This window comes from Gossypium hirsutum, chromosome A08 (genome assembly GCF_007990345.1).
Source record: "Gossypium hirsutum isolate 1008001.06 chromosome A08, Gossypium_hirsutum_v2.1, whole genome shotgun sequence".
Lineage (NCBI taxonomy): Eukaryota > Viridiplantae > Streptophyta > Magnoliopsida > Malvales > Malvaceae > Gossypium > Gossypium hirsutum.
In genome coordinates this window covers 50713746-50739301 of record NC_053431.1, presented here as the reverse complement: position 1 = coordinate 50739301, position 25556 = coordinate 50713746, and the positions used below count along the sequence as shown (strand labels likewise).

General features: G+C 34.1%; 1 protein-coding gene and 1 pseudogene across 2 annotated transcripts; one reads left to right on the top strand and one right to left on the bottom strand.

Annotated features, from left to right (window-relative positions):
- The first annotated feature begins 18741 nt into the window (after positions 1-18741).
- On the top strand, positions 18742-25511 carry LOC107922795 (mitochondrial carrier protein MTM1-like; annotated as a pseudogene).
- Positions 24162-25551, bottom strand: LOC107922874 (uncharacterized). Of its 2 annotated transcripts, none has more exons than XM_041075407.1 (2): positions 25171-25551; positions 24162-24831 (listed from the first exon to the last, which is right to left on the bottom strand). In XM_041075407.1, exons 1-2 carry the CDS (start codon positions 25549-25551, stop codon positions 24742-24744), a joined length of 471 nt encoding a protein of 156 aa, XP_040931341.1. In that variant the 3' UTR covers positions 24162-24741. The 2 variants fall into 2 exon arrangements, with proteins under 2 accessions (XP_040931341.1, XP_040931342.1); XM_041075408.1 differs by having other exon boundaries at positions 24162-24822.
- Positions 25552-25556: the final 5 nt, after the last annotated feature.

The following is a 25556-nucleotide window of genomic DNA, read 5'->3' as shown; positions in this document are numbered from 1 at the left end:
GATTAATGCTATAATATATTGACAGGAGAGACTAACTTGTTGATTGAGTGTATGTGATGGGGAAATTATACTATACTAGTTGGAATGAATGTCTAATATGGGAGTATGCTAAAAAACTGGTAAGTTTACCTTCCTGTTATCCAAACTTACTAAGCATGTTAATGCGTACCCACTCTCTTTCCTCTTATCTTACAGAGCTCAGGGACTCGTGAAGATTGGAAGACAGTTGGAGTACAAATCACACTATCAACTTGTCTTGCTTGGGTATATAGAAACTTTTATTTTGTTATAATGGCATGTATAGAACTCTTGGTCATTTAGTTTTGTGTGTCATATGGCTAGCCAATGTAAAGGCTTGAATGATATGTTTATTCATTTTGTATATGGCCATGAGTTATGGCTCATGTTAATGTAGGTTGTAAACCTACTATTTGTGCATGTTTATGCTTGAATCTTCATGAGATGGTTAATGTGATATACAATGAATGGATATGTGTATATGGCCAAATCACTTGAAGATGGTTTAGGTCATAATTGGCATCATGTATAAAATGAGCTAAGTAGAAAATATGGTTTGAAAAAGGGTAACACTAAAACAAAGAATGTAATATCAATATAGGTTAAGAAGAGATATGAAGCACCATGCATGACCTTGGCTAAGAAGGTTTTAAGGGTACAGTTATACCATGATAGATGTCCAAGAAACATATTAGTATGTATGGAAGTTTGAGGGTGACCAAAGGCTTGGAATATAGCTACAGAAAAGTCCACATGGGTAGGCGCATGGGCATGTGTCTAGGCTGTGTGTGACACACGGTCAATCCCCATAGGCGTGTTGTATAGCCTTGTGTCCCATGCACCTAAAATTTTCGGTTAGTATACATGGTAGTAAACATACGGGCAGAGACACGGTACAATTCTTACATTCTTTATCAACTAGAACTAACTTTCCTAGAGGGTTTGACACCTTAATCATAAATTTCATAGGTTCTACACACATGTCCATGCTAGACACCAATTTTATGCAAATGTATGAATGGGTTGATCCTGGATCAATTAAGGCAATGACACAAGTATCTTAAATAGAAAATGTACCCGTGACGACATCGGGAGCGGAGGCTTCCTCTTGAGCTTGTATTGCATAAGTTCTTACCAGGGCTCGGGCTTGGATTTTGCAATAGCATCCTTGACAGTAGTTCGACTGTCACTTGCATTTCTGGGATGTCTCGAAGGTCTACCTCGAGAAATAGGAGCATTCGGTTGCAGAGCTAATTCAACCTCTTTAATAGCTTGTTCCGGACAGTCTCTGAGAAAATGGTCAAGAGACCCACATCTGAAACACGCACCACTCTTCATTCGACACTCTCCGAAGTGAAATTTGTTGCAGCTTTTACACTTCGGCTTTTGATCATCTACGCTTCCCACACTAGTTACCATAGGGGAAGAAGACTTCAGGTTATGTCACTTGGAGCTTCTTACTCTGCCCAAATATCCTACTGATGAAGTGGAACTTTCTTGATGACTTCTCGATTTCTTTGTGGGGAAGGAGTGTGTTCTTCCACTAGACCTCTTACTCGAAACTCGAGCTTCTCTCTTAGCTTGTTTTCTTTTATTATTTAGCTCTTTGGCCTTCTTAGCCCAGTCAGCTAACGCGACAAATTCTCACATCTCAAGGATTCTGATCAACAATTTAATTTCCTCATTCAAGCCTTCCTTGAAGTGCTTACACATTTCTATCTCTGATTGGACCCACTTCGTTGCATATTGATTTAACCTCACGAATTCCCTTTCGTACTCTGACACAGTCTTATTTCCTTGCTTGAGTTCCAGGAACTCCTTTGCTTTGAGTCCAAAAACCTTTGACTTATGTATTTCTTTTTAAACTCAGCCTGAAAGAACTCCCATGTAATGTCTTCTTTCGGTACCATTGAGGATACCATCTTCCACTAATGGTATGCAGTATCTTTTAGAAAAGATACAGTACACTTTTACACTTCTCAGGAGTACATGACAACTCGTCCAAAACTCGCGTAGTGTTTTCAAGCCAGAACTCGGTTCGTTCAGCATCATCATCAACCTTAGCTCTAAACTCTTTAGCCCCGTATTTCCTAAGTTTATCCACTGGGGCCTTACCAATTCTCAAGGGTGCCATACCTTGTGGCACTTCTCCTTTAGGCTGAGTAGGGGGCGGAGGAGGTCGCGGTATGTTGGGGCAATTTCTCAAATAATCCCCAAACCATTTCATCCATCATCTTGAAGAAGAAAGCTCTTGCCTCTTCCCAGCCTTCAGACATATGTCTTCTACTACTACTAGCAGTAGCTCGCTGAACGAAAGCTGGAGCATGTCTCTCGGCTCCCTCGAACTCATCTTGAGCTTGATTGGAAGACATTTACTATATTCAAATACAAATAAAAAAAGGTTAGGAGATTACACACTATCATAACTTGTATAATAGCATGTATAGCTATACTCAATACATGCTATGTTAGTCTTAGAACTAACTAAACCTTAGCTCTGATACCACTAAATGTAACACCTCTTACCCGTACCCTAAATCGGGACAAGGTACGAGGCATTATCAGACATATACACGGACACTTTCGAAAAATACGGGTTATAAAATTTCATTTTAATTTAAAACCAATCAAGCAACGTCATAGTGTCCCTATTATAGGCCCATGACATTAGAAGTGATTCGGGACTAAACTAGGAACTATAGAAAATTTTAGTAAAATTTCTAGGGTTATGCCTCACACGCCCGTGTGGAGGTAAAACACACGCCCGTGTGCAGGTAAAACACACACCCGTGTGCTTAGGGACACGCCTGTGTGTCTCACCCGTGTTGAATTATTTGGATTTATTTTTCACTTCGAACCTATAAGGGATTTCACACGGCCAAGCACACGCTAGTGTCCTTGACCCGTGTCCCTCACACGGCCTAGACACGCCCGTGTCCACAAACCCGGACATTCTATTTATGACATCATCATTCATTTTGAGGCACACGGCCAAGGCACACACCCGTGTGCTAGGCCGTATCCTCCACACGACCGTGTCTCTGCCTGTTTGTTTACTACCATGCAAACTGACCTAAAATTTTAGGTGCAGCGGACACACGGCCAAGCAACACGCCTATGGGGCTATCCGTGCGTCACACACGGCCTAGACACATGCCCGTGTGGACCTTTCTAGGGCTATTTTCCAAGCCTTTGGTCACCCTCTATCATCCATACACAGTTAGAGATTTCAATGGTATGTAACATGGCCTAATTATACTCTTGAAAAACCTTGCCATGACTTATTGCATGCTAACCTCATCTCATCGGATTAGTGCATGCTAAATTATCCTTTTCACATTAGGGATTAACAGAGCACATTTTATACTTAGGTCATATTATACCCATATATCATTGTATACTATGTCCACTCCCAAATTATTAGGTTTCATATCAAGCATCCATTCATGATGAACCTTATCATCATATCTCGTGAAACATTTAAACATAAACATGTATCAATAGTAGGTTTACAATCTACATCAATATGAGCCATACCTCATGGCCGTATACAAAAGAATAAGTTTACCATTTAGGCCCTTACATTGGCTAGCCTAATGACACATATAACAAAATAACCAAAAACCCTATACATCCATTGAACAAGATAAAAGTATCTATATAGCAAAGCGAGACAAGTCGATAGTGTGTTGATTATCCAACCGTCTTCCAATTCTTCACGAGTCCTCGAGCTCTGTAAGACAGAGAAAAAGAAGGGGGTAAGCATTTATATGCTTAGTAAGTTCATAACTGAAAAGCAAACTTACCGGTTAATTAGCATACAACCATATTAAGCAATAATTCCCACAAGTTGAAATAGTTTCCTTATCACATGCACTCAATCATCAAGTTAGTATCATAACAATACATCATGTCATTAGTCTTAGATGAGCTCATCAATTCAATATTCTCATTCTTTATTTTAGCATGTTAATTCCCGTTGAATTTCTAAGAAATCTCAATGGATAACCGTTTACTGTCAAATCATACAAGTGATCATCTCAAGTATGCCCTCTTGCGAACATTACATCTTATGGCTGGATTACCAGTCCAGGCTAAATCCCCCGTAGTACTAACTCATAGAGCAATGTCGGGATTACCAGTCTAGGCTAAATTCCTCTTAATGACAATTGCTCTCATAAGCTCAGATCTGAATCGCCAGTCCAGGCTAAATTCAGTTCTCAATCGAATTACCCATCCGGGTTAAATCCTTAATGCACCATGTTCTTCGGGAGGCTCGATCACTCAAGGAACACTCGTTTGGGCTAGATCATTTCTATTTTGAGATCATCGGATTACCCTTCTGGGCTAAATCCTTTTCTGCAACACATGCAGGATCTCATGTCATGTAAGCCATAATTTATCCATTGGATCTCCCTTTCTATTTCAATCGGGACAATTATCATCTTTCAATTTCATTACCACCTTTCATGGATTATCAAGCAATGAATATCTAATCTTTCATACATTCAAGAACATGCATATTTAATTATATTAAGAGTTTACTTCAGGTTATACAAACTTACCTTGTAATTGCTTCGGTTTCGTGCCTCGGTTATTCTGAAACCTTTCATTTTCCACAGTTGACCTCCGAAATTTGTTCCTCGGGGTCTATATTAATACAATTAGATTATTAATACATGAAATTATTCATTTTAGGCGTAAAACTCACCTACGGGAAAAATGACAATTTTCCCCTAACCTTTCACAATATTTACAATTTAGTCCTAGGGCTCGTATAATGAAATGCATGTAATTCCTTGGCTACCCAAGACTAGCCGAATATTATGCACACTCATAGAAGCCCATGTTTTCCCTTCATTCTATATTTTCCTACCTATTTCGACAACTTTTACAATTGAGTCCTTTAAGCCATTTCCATGAAAAACCACTTAGTAAAAGTTGTTTACCATCCTTTAAACTCTCATGTCCTTCCATAAATCATCAAAACACAAACATCTCATGCTTGGGTAATTTTTTGAGCATGAACCCTAGCTTGAAATATGGGTAGAAATAGAGAGAACATGTTACAAGGATCTCAAAAATACAAAAAACGTTAAAAACGGGGCTAGAGAGCACTTACTATTGAGCTTGAAATTGTTAAAAACCTTAGCTATGGAGACCCTTGGAATTTCGGCAACATGGAGAAGAAAATGAGCTGATTTTAGCTTGATTTTTCCCTTTTTATTCTTTAATTAACCAAATGACCAGAATGCCCTTCTTTACTAAACTTCCAAAATTTTCCATGCATGCCTATTTTTGTCCAAAAACTTAGAAATTGGCCAAATTACTCTTTAAGGACCCCTAATTAACATTCCAAAGCAATTTCATACAAATCGCTTCTAGAATCCAAGTTTTGCAATTGATTCAATTTGGTCTCTAATTTCCAATAGGACACCTTACACATAGAATTTCTTCATGAAACTTTAACACATGATCATTTTCATATCCTAGACCTCATAATAATCATGAAACAATTATTTTAACATCGTATTTGTGGTTCCAAAACCACTATCCCGACTAGGCCTTCATTCAGGATGTTACACCACATGCGGCAGTGGTTTGTAGTGAGATGGTGCTTGTGAAAAATACATGGGGTTCATGAATTGAACAGGAATAAGTTAAGCTAACTAACCTATATATTGCATAGCCATAGGTGGTGTATGAATTGAACAGGAATAAGTTAAGCTAACTAACCTATATATTGCATAGCCATAGGTGGTGTATCTTTTACCAGAGCCTATGACGAACCCGTCGTGTGACTGCATCCCCTCCTACGCTGCTATGGTAGTCGACATTGCCTTTTTGGTTGAATTTTCCTACTCTTCGCCTCTGGTAAACTAGATATGGCTTTCTGATGGCTCTAAACCATGTCAAGTAATCATTAGGTATTATTGTGTCCGTTGAGAAAAATGGTTCGTGAACGGGTATAGTTTCTATCTTACGATCCCAAGCTTGGATGTGCTCATTGTGCTTCTCCGCCCAATCCTCATTGTTCTTCCCTTACATGTCCACATTGTCCAGTTCCTTCATGTCTCGCGTAGTAGTGGAATTTATTGCCTATACCCAAATTTCCGTAGAACTCGGTCCGATTTGTGCATTTCCACTACTGCGTACACTATCAATGGCACATTCGTGTCCCACATCTCTCGATTGTCCAACACTTTCGACAAAATGAAAAATATGATTTTGGGGTCGGCATACAACATCCATTTAAACTGAAAATCATAAATTTTAAGTATCATTATGTACGGATTTTTTAAACAAATAATTAATATAAGTTTTAGGAAATTAACCTCGATTTTTTAGTGTTGATCTAACAGCAACCTAACATCTTCCAACTCGTCGGGCAGTCCCATGTAACTCGACCCATGGTTCCACTTGTACAAGCTATATATTAGGTGAAACATATAATAAATAAAAATATTTACTGCACAACTACATATTTATTAATAAATGATGTTTACCTCGTCTCTAATAGGAACGTGTATGGGTCGGTCACTCTGGGATGTAGAAATGATATTCGCCACTAGGTCCACGACTGTAGCAGTAGCAGGCAACCACCAATCGACATCTTATCCAATTGCATTGCCCGACAAAGCTCCCGGTATAAGATTGATAACACGACAGATCCCCAACTTAGTTTTGTGCACTGAAGTTCATTAGATGTAGAAGCCACTTTATGTGCATAGAATTTCTAGATTTATTAGGTATTAAAATTCCCTCTATTAACTGCATGATGAATACTCAGGCGTATTGTTGTATGACCTCTTCTGTTGCGTCATCGGGAAGCTTATAGAAATTTTTCTCCAACCAGTTGATCGATATCCAACCACCTTCAAACCTGTTTGGGACCTTCCCCAACATTGCTGTCCAGAGTCCACTTTCCTTTGAACCACCACTGATCCCGTGATGACTGACCCATCCACCGATAGATCGAGCTGTAACGCTACGTCCTCGAGTGTGATTGTACATTTGCCGCATGGAAGGTGGAAAGTGAGTGTTTTGGGCCTCCATCTTTCTACTAATGCGTTGATTAATGTGGGATAGAGTTTGCAGCCCCTTTGTATGCGAGTGCATGCAAGAATCCAACCTTTTACAGATACCCATGAATTTCAAGGATCAGAGGCTCCCCCACATTATGTATGAACGCCTCCAGCACATGATTGCCCGCCTATTTATAACATAAAAAAATCATTTAGATTTATCAAAAAAATTAAGATAATTACAAATAATGTATTACTATTGCTAATTGGGTAGAGGAAATATGGTTGTCGTCGAAGCAGATTAGAAAGGCGTCCATTCTCGAGAAATTGATCTGAACGAATAAAATATGATATAATTAAAAAAATAATATTTTTAAATGAAAATATAAATAAATTTTGAATAAAAACTTGGGAGAGTTGAGAGAGTTTGAGAGAAGGATGTGAATGAAAAAAAAAATTTGGGGGGTATTATAAGTTAAAAAATTTTACCGTTGGGTTTAAATCTTTTTTTTACCATTTGGCGTGGCAACGATAAAAAAGCCGTTGCAGTTTACCGTTGAGAGAAAATGCGTCTAATTGGGCACACCTTCCTACCATATGTGCAGAAAGTGTAGCCAATTGGATGCGCTTTCACTTTCTCTCTCCTAAAATTGGCCTATTTTCCTAATTAATATTAAAAATGGCCTAAAAGCCTAATTAAAAAAAACCTATAGCCCTTATTTAGCTCAAATACTTATCCCAACAATTTAGGTACCTCTCTTTTGACCAAAAAATATTTAGGTACCAAAATGGGGAAAAAGGGACATAGTTTAGGTATCAATTTGTAGGTTAAGTTTTTTTTTTTAAATAAATTTAATAATTTGACTAACAGTTGTACTAACGAAGGTACAAACTTGAGAAAGAAAAAAGGTAGTTTAGTACCACTTGTGACCACAAAAAGTTTAGGTACCAAGATGGGAGAGATGATATAGTTTAGACATCAATTTGTTGATTAAATCAAATATAAAAGAGGAAAATAAGGGGAATAAATTCATCTAAAAATTAATATGTATAGTTAAATTATAATTAAGTTTTAAATATTTAACATATATTTACATAAAAATATTAAAAAAGAAATAAAAACAAAATATACTTATCATTTGATAATAAATTTTAAAAATAAACTTATATCATTTAGGCCTTGGTTTATTAGTCAGGTTAATGTTTTAGGAACGGTAAGAACCCATATTCAAGTTTCACTATGTGTAAATAATGGATAGGTTCTCGATTCATATTTATTTTAGTTTACATCCCACTATGTATGAGTTTTGTATAAATCTCTTTTAGTCTAGGCATAAATATATTCTGATCAACAATTTGGTTGTTCTTTTTAATTATTACTTCTAGTTATAGATCAGATTTATTTTTTGTAATTGCAATTGTGATTGCACTTTTAACTTTAAAAAAAACAACTTATAGTAAAACCTCTAAAAAATAATACCTTTGGGACCCAAAAAAATTATTATTTTATCAAGGCTAATTGTTTATCGATAAATGAATATTTTATTAATTTATCAATAAATTAATATTTATTAATTTAGAGAATATTTCATACTTTATGCATGAGATTTTTTTTTATCAAAATCCAATATGCATGTAGGTGCAATAAATCAAAATTAATTGGTTCATGTAACAACAATAAAAAGTTAATTAATTGGTTCATGTAACCAAAAAGAAAAAAAAAAGAGTTAATGGTTTCAAAATCCAAAACATTTATATTCATTCGATAGATTAAAAATTTTATTATAAATAAGCACATGTACGTATCAAAATATTATAATTCATATAACATTTTCCTTCATGGCTTCCCATTCGAAAGGTGTAAAAAAGTCTACATTGACAGATGAGATGAGAAAAACATTATGTGAGTACAAAAATGAGCATCCCTCTTCAAGTCAAAAAGATTTACAACAGTGGGTTCAACAAACATTTGATCTCTTTGTTAGCTAATTAACAATAATAAATACTCTTAAAAGGTTATCTGAATATTTGTCAAAAAAGATAAAAGAATAGTAATGTTAAAAGGCACAAATCAACCAAATATCCCGAATTAGAAAAGGCATTGTATGAGTGGTTTCTCCAATATCAAGAGAAAGTAAACATGATTAGAGAAATGATTCAAACTAAAACAAAGGAGATTCGACAGAAAATGTATGGTGATATAAATTCCGAATTTAACTTCTCAATTGGTTGGCTAGAACAATTGAAGGCAAGACATGAGATAAGTCTTATAGAAGATTTGGTGAAAGTGGTTCAGTTATTATGGAGAATATTGAATATGCTTTACCTCAAATAAGAGCTAAATTGAAAAATTTTGATTGGAAGGATATCTATAATATGGACGAAACAAGCTTATTTTATCATTTGTAAGCAGATCATTCACGGGCTACAAAGCAATTAGAAAGACAAAAAAGGATAAGACTTACAATTGTGGTTTGTTGCAATAGGGATGGTTCATATAAAGTGCCTCTTTGGGTTATTGGTAAGTTTGCTAATCCTAGATGCTTTAAATATGTAAATATTGACAATTTTAACTGTCATTATCGAGCCAACAAAAAAACATAAAAGACTAGATTACTTTTTCAAGATTTTGTTATCTAGTTTGATGCTAGAATGACTGGTAGAAAGGTGTTGCTTATAGTAGACAATTGCCCAGCCCATCCCAAGGTATTGAAGGCTTGAAAACATTGAATTATTCTTTTTGCCTCCAAATTTAATATAAAATCTTCACTTTATTTTTATGTATTGTATATAAAATGTTCAATATATTTAATAAATTATTATTTTATATTTTCATTGCCCCTTAAGGATTTTTCTAAAAATTAATATCTTTTGCATTTAGTGAGGTTTTTATATTTAGCATATGAGTATATTACAATTTAATGTGATTTATAATTTAATTTAATAATAATTAAAATATTTTTATAACTAAATAGATTTTTATTATTTTTAATTAAATATTATTAGATATAAATATTGAATATAATAAAAATAAATAAACCAATAAATAATTTGTAACAACCCTTACCCGTATCCGACGCCGGGACAGGGTACGAGGCATTACCAGACTTAAACGTACACAATTTCATAAAACCGGGCCATAAAATTTCATTTAAATTAAGAACATTCAATCACGTGCATAATGTCCCATACACGAGCTTTGGAGGCTCTAAACATGCATTAAAAGCGATTTGGGACTAAACCGAGAACTTTGGAAAGTTTTTGTAACACCCCTAACCTGTATCCGTCGCCGGAATGGGGTTACGAGACATTACTAAACAAATGCATGATTCTAAAAATTTTCACTTTAATTTAAGTTTTAAATTACATCAATGCTTAATATTCAAACTAATATCTAATCATAAATTTATTATCAATCTCCACATAGCTTAAATAAAACTTAATCCAAAATATATAAATATTAAAAGAATTCATTGCATATACAGAGCTTGTAATTAATCAATAATATCCTTACAGAATATATGACCCCTTTTTTTATATATATACTTAAGCAAGTCATGCATATTCAGAAGTTAATTATCCATTAAACTAAATTTCATTACTAACTCCTTTCATTCATATAGACTATGCGACATTAATAAGCTAGACTGTGGGTAAATTATTTGTTATAATTATTAGCATGCTTTAGAAACAAACATTCGTTTATAAATAACTCTTTTTAATTCTATGTCCACTTGGCTATTTTTAATTTCATTTATACATAATTAATAATTCATAATTACCAAGCGAATTACACTGCCATGCACAAATATATATAAACTAAAGGTGAAAGTATACGTGTATATATATATAGTCATATAAAAGCTCATCAATATGTCAAAGCTGAATACCTAAGCACACATATTCTTGTCCTTACCAAACTTCTTACATTAATCTAAGGCCCAATATGTCTAAATTACCATGATAATTAAATTAAATACTCTACACTTCATTAATCTAGCCTATTCGGCTATCATGGATCATTTGTACCTATTTGCAAACTTATAAGCAACTTACAAATTTATAAATACAGCCACAAGCATATTCACAGATACACATAACAACCATAGTATAATCACCTTATACACAAGTAAAGTATAAATAAAATTTAACTAAAACAATGTGGCCAAATATCACATATACGCATGTTCCAGTATAAATTTATAATGGTTATCAATTTATTGCAAGCATATGTCATAATTTTTGCTTAACAAACACATGGCAATCTTAGCATAATTAACATCAATCAAAGACTTATGACCGAACCACAAAGCACCTTTACAAGCTAAATATACTTAATTACACCTTCAAAATAACACAATTTTAAACGATCATAACATGCAGCATATTTATCAAAAGACTTAAGCGATAATTCAACCCAACCGAATTCAAGCCTAAAAAAAATAAAACCATTTTCATTATACAAAATACTTAACACGAATCAAATCATAATCAAGTATAAATGCATATATCAAACCAAAATCATGAACATTATAACTAAGCACACATAAAATCAAATCCCAACATAAATAGCAAGCCATTTTCGCATGGCTTTTAATACATAACCAAAATTAACACTTTTTAATATATTTTCCAGCCTATACATGTCATAATTTAAGCTTAGCTAAAATGGTACCAAAATAGTAGATAGTGTGATGAACTTGGCTGACAGTCCCTGAGCTTGTAGCTTGACTCCAAATCTATAAAATAAAGATAGATATACACATAGTAAGCTACTTAAACTTAGTAAGTCATAAGCAAATAAACAAGCCGATAATATAATTAACTTAATTTAACCAAGTTTCAATATCATTAACAAGCTTACTCTCAACTTATATCTTCAATAATAATATACCAACCACATATATTTATTACCTTAGCCGAATATTCACAAGTTAAGTCATAAAACCACTACTCAATTTTCAAAAGCCAAAATGTCATAATATAATCAACGTACACTTACTCAATTATTTAAGTCCAAGAACCGTAATTTAATATTATGTACATATAACTCTTATAAGACCGATTATTTATGATCACTTATATATGCATAACCAAAAATTAATTCCATAATATACTTACCATTTGTTCAAAGCCGAATACACTTATTTAATTCATGTATATATTTAACCTTACATCACATATAATTTATCAACTATCAAGTCACATACATACCTTATTATCGATAGCTAACAAGCTAAATCATACCTGGCCTTTTAGCCCATTTTACACATTCAATCACGATTTACCTTTGCCCGATGAACCATTGGGAATTGGATAGGACACTTGGATAATAACATAAATCGTACAATGCCAACGTCCCAGACGTGGTCTTACATGTAGCCACAAATCGATGCCACTGTCCCAGACAGGGTCTTACTCGTAAACACATATCAGAACCACATATCAATGCCATGGTCTTACTCGCACACATATATCGGAATCCTATGTCATGACATATGTATCCTAATTATTCCTAAGGTTCATACGGAGCTTTCGAACGTTGTAACTCAGTCGAATCGAACTTGAAAGTGTAGTAGCCAAATTTAATCATGTTCGACCATAGCATATTTAAATTCTAACATTTCATAACAGCATATAAATATAACATTTAATTTCCAAATAAACACGTCTATTTGCTTATAAACTTACCTTGGACAACGAAAAACCGATACGGATCGACTAGTCGACAACTTTTGATTTTCCCCGGTCCAAATCTGATTTCTTTAGTTCTTGATCTAAACATATTCAAATTAAGTTCATTCAAACATATTTTCATTCAATTTAGTCTAAAAACACATAAATAGGAAAATTACCATTTTACCCCTGACATTTACAATTTTTACAATTTAGTTCCTATTGCACAAAACACAAAATACACCAAATTTCTCTATACTTATGTTGGGCCGAATTTTACCCACTCTCAAACAAGTCCTTATATTCAATTTATTTTACATTTTAGTCCCTCAAATTATTATTTTTGCAATTTAGTCCTAATTACTCAAAATCATCAAAAACTCCAATACAAAATATGTTAATCTAAAACATATATTTCATTTTTCATCATCAAACAAAAAAATCACAAGCTATCAACAATGGCATAACTCAAAATATTCATCAAAATAAAAAATTCAAGCATGGGTTTTGTAGTACTCGAAGCAACGATCTCAAAAATGTAAAAATTATCAAAAACTGAGTTGAACACTTACCTTAATCTAGCTTGAACAAGGCCGAACCCTACTTTGTTTTCTTTCTTTTTCTTTGTTTTAGTTTCGGTGCAAGGATGAAGAAAAAAACATGAATATGGCTTATTATTTTATAATATAATAACATATATTAACTTATTATTAATTTACGTAATTAACCTTAATGAAATAATAATAAAGTTATATAACCTATGTCCATTATAGTACAAGCCACATGTTAATGGAATAATTACATTATAAATACTCCAACTTAGAAAACCACTAACTATTTGGCCCTTTTATTTTAAACTATCAAATTTTCAATTTACGCGATTAAGTCCTTTTATTTAATCGGATGCCTAAACAACAAAATTAAATCACAAAAATTTTACAGATATAAATTCACACAAAATAAACACAGAAAATAATTTTTAAATATTTTTCTGACTTAAATTCGTGGTCCCAAAATCACCATTCCGATTAGGGTCTAAATCGGGCTATTACAGTTTTGGGAAAACTTAAAAAAAAATTTCATGAAACAGGGTCACACGCCTGTGTGGACACAGGGACAAGCCCGTGTGTCTTTAACACGCCAATGTCTTCAGGCTATGTAACTCTCTGTTTATGACGTCAGCCAAATAAATTGAACCACAAGGCCAAGTCATACGCTCGTGTGCTAAGCCCCGTCCTCCGCACGGCTAAGACACATGGCCATGTCTCTGCCCGTATGGCCAACACTTAGGCTATATATTTTTTCAAGCCCTTTGTTACCATTAATACGTCACATACTTAAATACATTATAGACACACATAATGTAACATCAAGTAAATGATTAAACATCCTCCATTAAGACTCAATTGTAATATTCATATGTCATCATACATGTGTTTTGCTTACTCATTTTATATGTCTAAACACACCAATTCACAATCAATTGAACATGTCATTTTGATTATCACTTATACATTTATACCATGCTTGCCTAAGTCATTCCACACCAATTTCATGTTCAAGCATTATTGACTTATTGCCATATCACACTTTTATTCTCCGATTATGATCACTTCATTTGGTCATAAGACATTCATCAAGCTTACATACCGCAACACTAATCATTCATATCAAACAAATATAATCACATGACCACATCACAGGGCATTGAATACATAGCTTGGATAAATAGGCTTACAAGCCATAACCCATATAAGCCACGTCTCATGGCTAAACACAACGAATCAATTTAAGCCAAAAAATTGGCCAAATCAAAAGGTTACACATCATAGTAACTAAGTCCCTATACATGCCACTCACTCTAATACACTTAAGGTTTATCAATACCCTAACAGTAATAGTTTGATAGTGCAATGCTGCCTCCGACAATCTTCAACCCCGAGCTAACCTAACATCACTAAAGAAATGAAAATGAGGGAGTAAGCTTAAAACTTAGTAAGTCCGTATGAAAATAATAAGCAATAGGTCAACATGCTTCTCAAAGTAATACAGTCCTAATTACATTTTTTTGTACTTATGTTCTGGTCAAGCTATTTTCTTGAGTCATAGTCACTCAATTATTTATATCTTGAGCTACAGAACTCCAAATCAAGATCCGCTAATTTTCCATGAAACTAGACTAACAAATATTCTTACCATAAAATTTTCAAAATTTTTGATCTAGCAAATAAGTACAGTTTATTCTTTAAAGTTTCCCCTATTCTACTGTTTAACAGCTTCGATATCTCTTTAATAAAAATTAATTATCTCATAGTATGGGATCCGGATAATGTTTTCGTCTATTTCTTTTGAAAATAGACTCAGTAAGGATTTATTCATATGAATTATAACACATAATTATTTTCATACAATTTTTAATGATTTTTCAAAATTAAGATAGGGGAGCCTAGAATCACTCTGACCCTATCTCCCAAAAATTAAAATATCTCACAATATGAAATTATTTTTCTTACACCGTTTCCTCTATGTGAAACTAGACTCAATAATATTTAATTTCATATCTTATTCAGTCTCTAATTCGATTTCCATAATTTTTGGTGGATTTTCAAATTCAAATTACTACTGCAGTCCAAAAATGTTTTAGTGCAATATCATGATAACTATCATATGATGACATAATAAACATAAACATAAACATAAACATAAGTTTATTCATTATTCAAAACCCTTGACTTACTTGTCATCCATATACCTCTTTATCATGAACCATCATATATCATGTTATTACTCGTGAATTTAGTGTACATACCCGTATCGAGTCGTAATACAGCATATAATGATACCTTTTTTAACATGCCCTCCTTAGGGCTTTCATCCCATCATCCATTACATTACCCGTTGAACACTCGGGATGCCAAAGGACGTTCGAAATTATCATACACCAAATAGAATACCAAAGCCATATCCCATACATGGTCTTACATGGATCCACATATCGTTGTCATATCCCGGATATGGTCTTATGCAATGTCTCATGTCAGTGTCGATGCCATGTCCCAGACATGGTTTTATACTAGCAAACATATCATCACCGATGCCATATCCCAAATATGGTCTTACACTGACATACAGATCATTGCCGATGCCATGTCCCACACATGGTCTTACACTGGCACACATATCATTGCCGATGCCATGTCCTAGACATGGTCTTACACTGGCACACATATCATCGCCGATGCCATGTCCCAAACATGGTCTTACTCTAGCACACATTCCATGATACCCGAAATCCTAAGCATTCTTCAGAGTCACACGAGATTTCTGAGATACAAAGCTATCATCACATTTTCATTAAATCATCACAAGTCAGTGCCAATAAAAACATATATCCACATCTCGTACAATATCAAGTATTAAGCACATGATAATGAAGTTGATGAATTACTTTCATACAAACTTACTTGTTTCAAAGGAACATCATGTTCCATCAAACTTCCAATATATTCAATCATCACGTGTCATGTTAACGACATTTGAGCTATTGATTACTTCATGGGGTTCATTACTTTCCCTCACACTATATTATTAACATATAATTCAATACAATCATAGCGAAATGGATTTCAAGTATAATAACAATAACACGAATAACATGCTTATTTAGTCACACAAACTTACCTCGAATGCAATTACAACCAACTATTCCAATTTAATCCATAATCTCGAACTTTCCCGATTTAAGCCCGAATCTCGGTTTTCTTGATCTAACATTTCAAATATAGCTCATTTATTATTCACATTATTCAAATTGACTCAAAAATTATACTTTTACAAATTTTCATTTATACCCCTAAACTTTCACTTATTTACACTTTGGCCCCTAAGCTTGTAAAATGATTTTTATTTAATTTCTTTGCACTTTAAGCCAAGCCGAATATTTTCATAACTATAGAAGCCCACAATTTCCACTAAATCACACTTTTATGACAAATTTTATAACTTTTACAAAACGGTCCTTTTAAGCATTTCCACTGGAAATCACTTAGCAAAAGTTGTTTATTTGACACCCAACATTCACTTTCTACCATTAACATCAAAACACATGCATATCACTCATGGTTAAAATTTAAACATGAACCCTAGCTCAAAATAATGGTAGAAATAAGTAAATTGAGTTACCGAGACTTTAAAAATGTAAAGAACATTAAAAACGGGGCCCGGGATCACTAACAAATGAGCTTGGAAGCTTGAACCAAACCCTAGCCATGGCTTCCATGGTAGATTCGGCTGGAAAAGAAGAAGATGGACAAATTTGGCTTATTTTCCCTTTTTAATTCTTTTAATTATTAGATTACCAAAATGTCCCTAACTTAAAAATATTTTATTTCACTCATTTCATGTATACTTTTGTCCAAAAATTAACCAATGGTCTAATTACCATTTAAGTACCTCCAATTTAAAATTTCATAACAATTAGACACCACTAACATGTAGAACTCAATTTTTGCACTTTTTACAATTTAGTCCTTTTGACTAAACTGAGTGCCCAAACGTCAAAATTTTCGAACGAGATTTTTGGGAAATCATTCCGTGAAATTGTAGACCATATAAATATAATAAAAATGAATTTTTTTACGTCAGATTTGTGGTCTCGAAGCCATTGTTCCAACTAGGCCCTAATTCGGGATGTTACATAATTAATAATAGATAAATTTATTATTTTATTTTAATTTTGTTTAATAAATAATTTCCAAGGTGAGTAAAGTTTTTATCAAAATTTTGAAGGCTTAAATCACAAAATGGTATCTAAATTATATCAAATTTTCTAAAATGGTACTAAATTTTTTATTTGGTGACAAGTGATACCTAAATTATACTCTGTTACTCAATTACCCCAAATGTTAAAAGAAATCTCTTAGCCAATCATTCTATGAAACATGACATTTTTAACTAAAAAATTTAAAAAAATGTTGAATAATTTTCCTTTAACATTTTTTTTGTTGGACAAAACACGTTAGCGAATAAAATATTTAAACAGAAATAAACACATATTTATATATGAAATAAAATATAAATAGAATAATTTATTCAATATGAGAGGATATCAGTATGAAAATTTTTTTCAGAATTCATAGTCTTTTATAGATATTTAGGACTGTAGAATTTTGGTTATAGAACCCAAATTTCGGTGAGCTTTTTTTTTTATTGTTATTAAACCTCAAATTTAATTCATTTCTCACCCTGATATTATTTTTCTTAAAAGGAACTTTTTTCACAGTTTACATAAATTAGTTAATGATGTGTGAACCTTTATAATGAAAAGACTCAGGTAAAATATGAAATCTAAATATCAGGAAGAAGTTGAGTTAAAAAAATGGTTAAAGGATTGCAAAGAAAAAAATTATAATGGTTAAAAAAAATGTATTAAAAGAGAAGAAACAATCTTAGGAAGGGAAAGAGGGTAAATTTTTTTCGAAAAATTCTAATTTAATTAAAGAGTAATTATTTGATATATTAGTAGTAAAATTTTTTAGATTTTACAAGTAGGTGGAGATTGTGACAAGTGTTATATTTATTTATGTAATTATTATATTTTATTTTTTAATACATCTTATAATACACTTGTTAAATCCTTAATCTGCTTGTAGCGTTTAAAAAAAAGTTCACTATTAATGTATCAAATAACTACCTTTAATTAAATTAAAACTTTTCAATTTTTTTTACACTCTTTCTCTTCCTGGGATTTTTCTTCTCTTTTAATTATTTTTTTAACTATTAGAAAATTTCACTAGCCATGGGTCAAATAATTTTTTAATCAAATAATTTTTTAATTACATTTTATTTTTATAATTTAATTTAATTTAAAAGTGTCATATCTCAATGATTAATTAAATATTTTTTAAAGGCTAAAATAATTTAAATAATAAAATATATTTTAGGTACCAGTGTAGATGATATGGTATAGTTTAAATATTAGGTGGATTAAGAAAATTTTAATTTGTTAAGTTTTGACTTCCGCTTTACGTTTACCGTTGTGAGTTATTACTGATGCTGCCTACGTTATGGTTTCACCACTCGCCGTCAAGACTTGGATCGGCTGACTCACCGCGAGTAGCGCCTTGTTTCAAGCGCAGAGTAGAAATGAAAGCCCTGCAATACCCCCCCAACGGTAAACTTTCATCAAGAAAAATATATGGTCCTGTTTATTTCTCTATTCCTTCTTTAAAGGACTCTTCACCACCATTTCCCCAAAACAAGTAATTTCATTTTCATTACATTTTTTAAAATTTTTGTTGTCCTCTAAAGTCAACCAAATGTCTTAATATTTGATGATCTGGGAATCAATTCGTCGTTGATTCTGTTTGCACACTTATTGTCGATGGATTTTCTACTTGGAAGAAGAAACAAATGAAGATGGCTGAAACAGAGCAACGAACAAAGAATCAGTGGCTGAGTTCTCAACCATCTTCAACAGTCGAAATCAGCGGTCACGATTTGTTCATCGCGGAACCAATGATAACCCGTATTAATGGGAGTGAATTCTGTGCTCCTCAGCGTCAAAAAGATAACGATGCGTGCAATTTGAATTTAGGGATAGGAGAGAAGACTTTCTCTGCTGCCGGTGCCGCCTTTTTATCCGCCATTATCGTTAATCCTCTCGATGTTGTCAAGGTAATGATAACAGGCACAGACTTTCTTTTTCTTTTTGTTTTTTTTTTCTGTCGTATTATTGTTTGTTATGTAGATGTTCATTGTATCGGTTGTTTTGAAACATTGCTAAGTGTCTTTCTTTTCCTTTGCGATTAACAGACAAGGTTGCAAGCTCAAGCTGCCGGAGTACCTTATTCGCATCCACTAAGTAATCTTATTGGTCAAATGGCATATTTTGGACCGAACACGGTACGGATGCAGTGCTAATCCCTTGCTTTTCGTTTTCTAGAAAGGAATTACATGTTAGATTTGTGCTTAATTTTGCCGTGTGTGAATGTTTTGGATTAGATGTTTGCGGATTTAAGATGCTCACCGATGCTCACCATCATGCACACGTGCTGGAGTCCATGGTACAGTAGCAATTTGTCCTTCTGATTGTTTTCAAGATGTCTTCAACAAGATAATTCGCCAGGTTGGTGTTGCAATAACCTTAAGTGAGTGCTTTGTCTTGATCTTAGTGTGTTTGTTATGCGCTTTCCTTTTTGTTTTCTACTGTTTTCAACCACCTTATAGGAAATGTTCTGCAGGAGGGATTTTCTAGGTTGTGGAGAGGGACTAATGCAGGCCTGGCCTTGGCTGTACCAACTGTGAGTTCCTATTTTGATTAGTTATCCTTTTAGAAGTCCGCGCAAGTATTTTTGGGTACATTTGTACTAAATATTTATAAAGCTTTTGTGAACATCACTCACATCGTGTATAGGTGGGAATCTATTTACCTTGCTATGATATATTCCGCAACTGGATGGAGGGGCTTGCAGCAGAACATATACCTATTGTGACTCTCTATGTTCCTTTGGTTGCTGGCTCATCGGCAAGATCAATAGCCTGCGCAACATGCTACCCTATTGAGCTTGCTAGAGCACGCATGCAGGTAATTTTGACGTTAATTCAAATACTCACTCATGTTATTGATTTTATCATAGTAAAAGTGATTGCTTCACTACTGCTGTTATTTAATGCTAAGTTATGTGTTTTTTTTTTTCATTTTTAATAAAAATTGGTTTCTTATTTTGGTTACTTAAAATTTGATATTTCTCTATTCATTGTCTAAAAAATGTAATTACCTTTATGATTGCATTGTCTAATCCTTTGCAGTTTTCTTTTCAATCACAGGCAGTTAAGGACACTCAAATCCAAAAGAAGCCTCCTGGAGTTTTTAGTACCCTTGTTGGAGTCCTCTCCAATGTAAAGGGCACAAACCCTCAGAACAGTTGTATGTTAATCTCCACAGTACCTGTTTCTGGTTTATTTTTCAACAATTAAATGCTGAAAGCCTTCAGTCTTTTCACTATATATATTGCATATATATTCTTCTTCTTCTGCCTGTCTGTTTACTTGCTACGTCCTAAACCTCTAAAAGTCCATTAGTCATTGATACTAACTCATAACCTCAAATGTTCCTATTAGAGTTTTCATGACCAATTGGTTGGCAATTGGCATAAGTTTATTGCAAGTTCTTCTTACATGTTTACAACGTAGACTTATGTTTCTCTAATTCAGCAGATTTTGTCTGACTTAACAGAAAATTGAGGAACTGATGTATAAGGTTTAAGCTTAATTTTATCGTCGAACTTTAGCTACTTTAGAAGCGAGCATGGTATATGTAGTCTAGAGTAGTACATTCTTGCGTAGATAGTTTAACATGACAACATGATGGCTTGCGTCTTCTATGATTAATTTGGGCAATATGAAATGTCTATGCTTTTATGATATTTGTTAAAATCATAATTGATAAGTGATGTTTTTCCTCGGAGTTTTGTTAGAATTATTGCTTAACGCTAAATGATCACTGCATAATTCCGCTAAACCTGTTATTTTAGTAAATGTAAATGTGAAATATTTTGCTGTGTGCTCAAAGAACTGCATTCCTAGATGGAAGTGATTCCGATTTGTTCCAACGAGAGTCACAAATGGCAGTTTTTTGCTGATAACTATTCTCTTTCTACCACCTACATACAGAAAAAGGAAGTCCTGATTTTCTGATGTTTACGTTGACAGCTCTAGGTTATCGTGTCTTATGGACTGACGTGGGAGCACAGCTTGCTCGTGATGTTCCTTTCTCTGGAATTTGTTGGTCAACCCTTGAACCTGTGAGTTTCCATTTGTTAGAACTTGAAACTCCTATGGTCATCTACTTCCTTCCTGCCTCAAGTAACATAACTTTTAGGGGAAAAAACAACCTTGGCATTTTCAATAAATAGGGTAAAGACCCCAGAAACTGAATTGCTTGGTTTTTGTATCTATTTATGCAGCTTAGGAGAAGACTTCTGTCCTTGGTAGGCAAAGAATCCAATATAGCTACCATCCTTGGGGCAAACTTTTCTGCTGGGTTTGTTGCTGGAAGTCTTGCTGATGCTGCTACCTGTCCTCTAGATGTTGCTAAAACTCGGAGACAGATAGAGGTTTTTGTCCTTCAAAAGCTTGCTGATGGTTCTTAATGTTGCTCAGTGTTGATATGTAATTATTAGTTACTTTTGCCATTTTTGCCTGGTATCAGAAATATATTAGAAGTTGAAATTGACTAAATTTGGTGCACAAGCCGTTTTCTAATGTGGCATCTGTCTTCATTTTCAGAAGGACCTTGTGAGGGCATTGCGAATGACAACACGACAGACGCTGATGGAAGTTTGGAGGTATCTTTCCTAGTTACTGTTTGTAAAATGAATTAAGCTTCTTTGATGGTGATGATACATGTGCATAAAAAATGGTTTCAATGCCCCAAGACTCAAACTTGTCTTATGACCTTCAATAATAAGTTGCTAATAATTTTCTTAGGCATTCTTCTAGGGTGTAAACAAGTCAAGTTACATGTGAGCTAGTTGGGCTCGCTATAGTGGAGTCACTGTTTGTAAAATGAATTAAGCTTCTTTGATGGTGATGATACTGTTTGTAAAATGCTCTCTTGAAAACTTTCAGATACATGTGCATATAACATGGTTTCAATGCGCCAAGACTCAAACATGTCTTATGAACTTCAATAATAAGTTGCTAATAATTTACTTAGGCAGCCTTCTAGGGGTGTAAACAAGTCAAGTTACATGTGGGCTAGTTGGGCTCGCTATAGTGGAACTCAAGCTTTACATTATCAAGCCAAGCTCGAGCTGCTCTAGTAATGAGTTCAGTTTGGGTATCTTTAACTCTACTGGAGAAGCTTTAGGTCTTATTGAGCTTTTATTTGTCAAATACATATTTAATATGTTTATATAAGTTTATTACTAAAATATAGCCATTAGTATTTATATTTACAATATTACTGAGCCTTACAGACCCGAACTCAAGTTGCTTGAGTAAATTGTGAGTCTGAGCTCAAGTGTGAAAAGTGTTGTCTAGCACTGAGGTGCAACGGGTAGGCATTCCTAGGCTTCTGCACACGCCTTGACAACACTGGGTCGAATGAAATCAGCTTGATTCCCCCCAGGCGGCACTATGCTTGAAAAACAATTACATCTAATATGGTGGTAGGACTGGAATCAAACTTGATTATATTTCTGTTTGAAGCCTTGCTTGGATAAGTTTAGGGGTAGAATCAAGCTGAGCTGGGTTTAAGTTGTAAGAAGCTTGAGCTTGGCTTGAGCTCACTAGAGTATCACTTTGAGGGCTCGAACATGATTTGAGATAAAATTTGAGATGCTCGAGCTCATTCAGGTTCGATTCAACTTGTTTACCTAATAAAAATAAATTCAAACTCATTTATGCTGCGCTCTTGAACTGAAATTGTGAATACTAATTAAAATAAAAATGTATAATTAAAAATAACAAAGCTCCATTAGACTCTCAAGTTATTTGATTTAAGCATTAGGATATTTGAATTCGACTTGCTTGGTAGCTTGAGATGCTTGAGCTTAAGAATGGCTGAATTGATTTCAAGTGCTTTTTTTTAGTCAAATCTGAGTAGCTTTCAAGCGAGATATCTCGTTTACACCCCTAGGTTAGTCTCGAGAATATTTTTCTGTTTTTGGTGTTAATGGATTTCATTGCTTTTATTTGTTTGGTTGTGCTACTGGCATGAGTTTTTTTTTTTTTAAATTTATATTTGGTTGTGCTGCATTGTATGTGAGAACCAATTCGTTGAGAGATTTGAGTTAAAACAACTTGTTTAATTTGGGATGAGGGTTTCCTTACCGTATTTTCTTTGAAACAGGGATGGAGGGATGAGGGGTCTTTTTACAGGAATTGGTCCTCGTCTTAGCCGTGCTGGCCCTTCAGTTGGGATTGTGATTTCGATCTATGAAGTGGTAAAATATGTGCTGCAAAACCATTATGCAACTTCATGATGAACAAAAGCTGCCGATTACCAGTTTTTTATGTCTACCCAGCATTTGCGGGAGACCAATATTTTGATGCGGATAATGTAACATGCTGATGAGGTGTACATCCTTTGCTCTAGGTCTCACGATTTAGTGTTACATGTGGATAAAGATATCTAGGTCTTCAAATGGATCAAGCAGGGTAGCACATAAGTTTTGCTTTTTACAACAATTTTGATAAAAAAAAAATTTCTGTTCCTTACTGATCAAGTTGAGCAGAAAATCTAATTAGTTTAGTTAAAACTTAAAATGCTTTTTGCTGAGGTGAGCTAAAAAATGTAACACAAACACGAACCAATGAAAAAAATCAACGGCTCTGATTTCTCAACATCTTTTTAGTTTTTAATAAAAGCTACTGTACATAACATACTAGGTATGATTTTCCATAGCATTAGCCATTTTTTTTCTTTGAAAATTAGAATTCATTAATAAGGGGATTAGCTCAAAAAATAACTGACCAAACAACGCCCCAAAGAAAATGAAAAGACAACAAAACAGAAACTACCTAACAAAATAGGAAAACGAAAGCACACAGAGAACCAAAAACCATAAACGAAAACCACAAAACAATCCCCAAAAGAACATCCAACAAAGAATACCAGCCAAAACCTTCTCGTTGAACAATAGAAAAACCATCGTAGCTAAAACGGGAAAGGAACCAGCTTTGAAAAACCAATTATTGGAGATTCAAGGAACCTTCTCCAAACTTCAAAGCTCAACAAAACCCCCTCAACATTGACGAAGCCAAACAGACCAGTCCTCTGCTACCAATTCTTCGACAGAATCTGGTGCCTCTTCAACCTAAAAACATGGAGATAGTCGTCTACGCCCCTCCAAAGCCATAGTATGCGCCACCCTATTAACATCTCTTGGGACAAAATGGTAAGCCACTTCCTCTAAATAACCCTCTAGCATCTGAATACTCTGAGAAATTGGTCTGAGAATGGATCTATCCTCCCTTTTAGATTTAAGTTTTTTGATAATCGTTAAGGAATCCCCTTTCAAAATAACCATCCTGAAACCCATATCAATCTCGAAGAGGAGCGCTCGTTCACAAGCCTTAGCTTCTGCAACAAAAGCATCTGCAACGCCTACATAAGGGTAAGTACATGCACCCATTATTTGACCCACATCATTATGGGCTATAACAGTCGCAATAAAGGTATTAGATTCACCATTAAAAGAGGCATCAAAATTTAATTTGATAAACCTAGTATTAGGGGGTCACTAGAACTCAGTCACTTAAGATCTAAGAGAAAAAACAGAAACTTTACTCAAACTCAACTCTTATGCACTGAACAAAACCTAACAGATCCTGCATAGAGAAATTGAGACCTTCATACCATCTTATTTCGTTTAAACCAAAGGACCCAAAAAGAAATGATTAACAATTTTTTGGTACCCTCATCAGTTGCAATAAAAATGCTTACTAATCGATTTTTGTAATGTGAGGTATTCCTGCTGAGATCAATCGAGAGATTTAGAGACTGCCAAAGCTGCCGTAATGCACCACAAAACCACAATAAGTGGTCAGGATCCTCCGGAGCCTCCTTGCGCAGAGGGCAAACATTGACAACTCTTAGACTTCGCTTGATTAAGTTATTAAAATGAGGCACATAATCTTTAATTAACCGCCACATGTGTATTTTAATTTTAGAAGGAAGTATATCCCAAAGTAACTTGTAGAACTTTTTGTAATTGTTTGTAGTATTCGAGTTGTATTCAGACAGCTGAAATTTTCTTGTAACCAAAGCCCAATACCTACTCTTCACAGAGTACTCCCCGGTGGCATCATGATGCCAAACCAACATATCTT

What these genes read in the sequence shown, in the direction of transcription:
- LOC107922874 (XM_041075407.1), bottom strand. Translation starts at nt 25,551, where the DNA reads ATGTTGGTTTGGCATCATGATGCCACCGGGGAGTACTCTGTGAAGAGT. An exon ending in CACATTACAAAAATCGATTA is followed by an intron (nt 24,832 to 25,170) that starts GTAAGCATTTTT and finishes ACCCTTATGTAG; the next exon opens with GCGTTGCAGATGCTTTTGTT.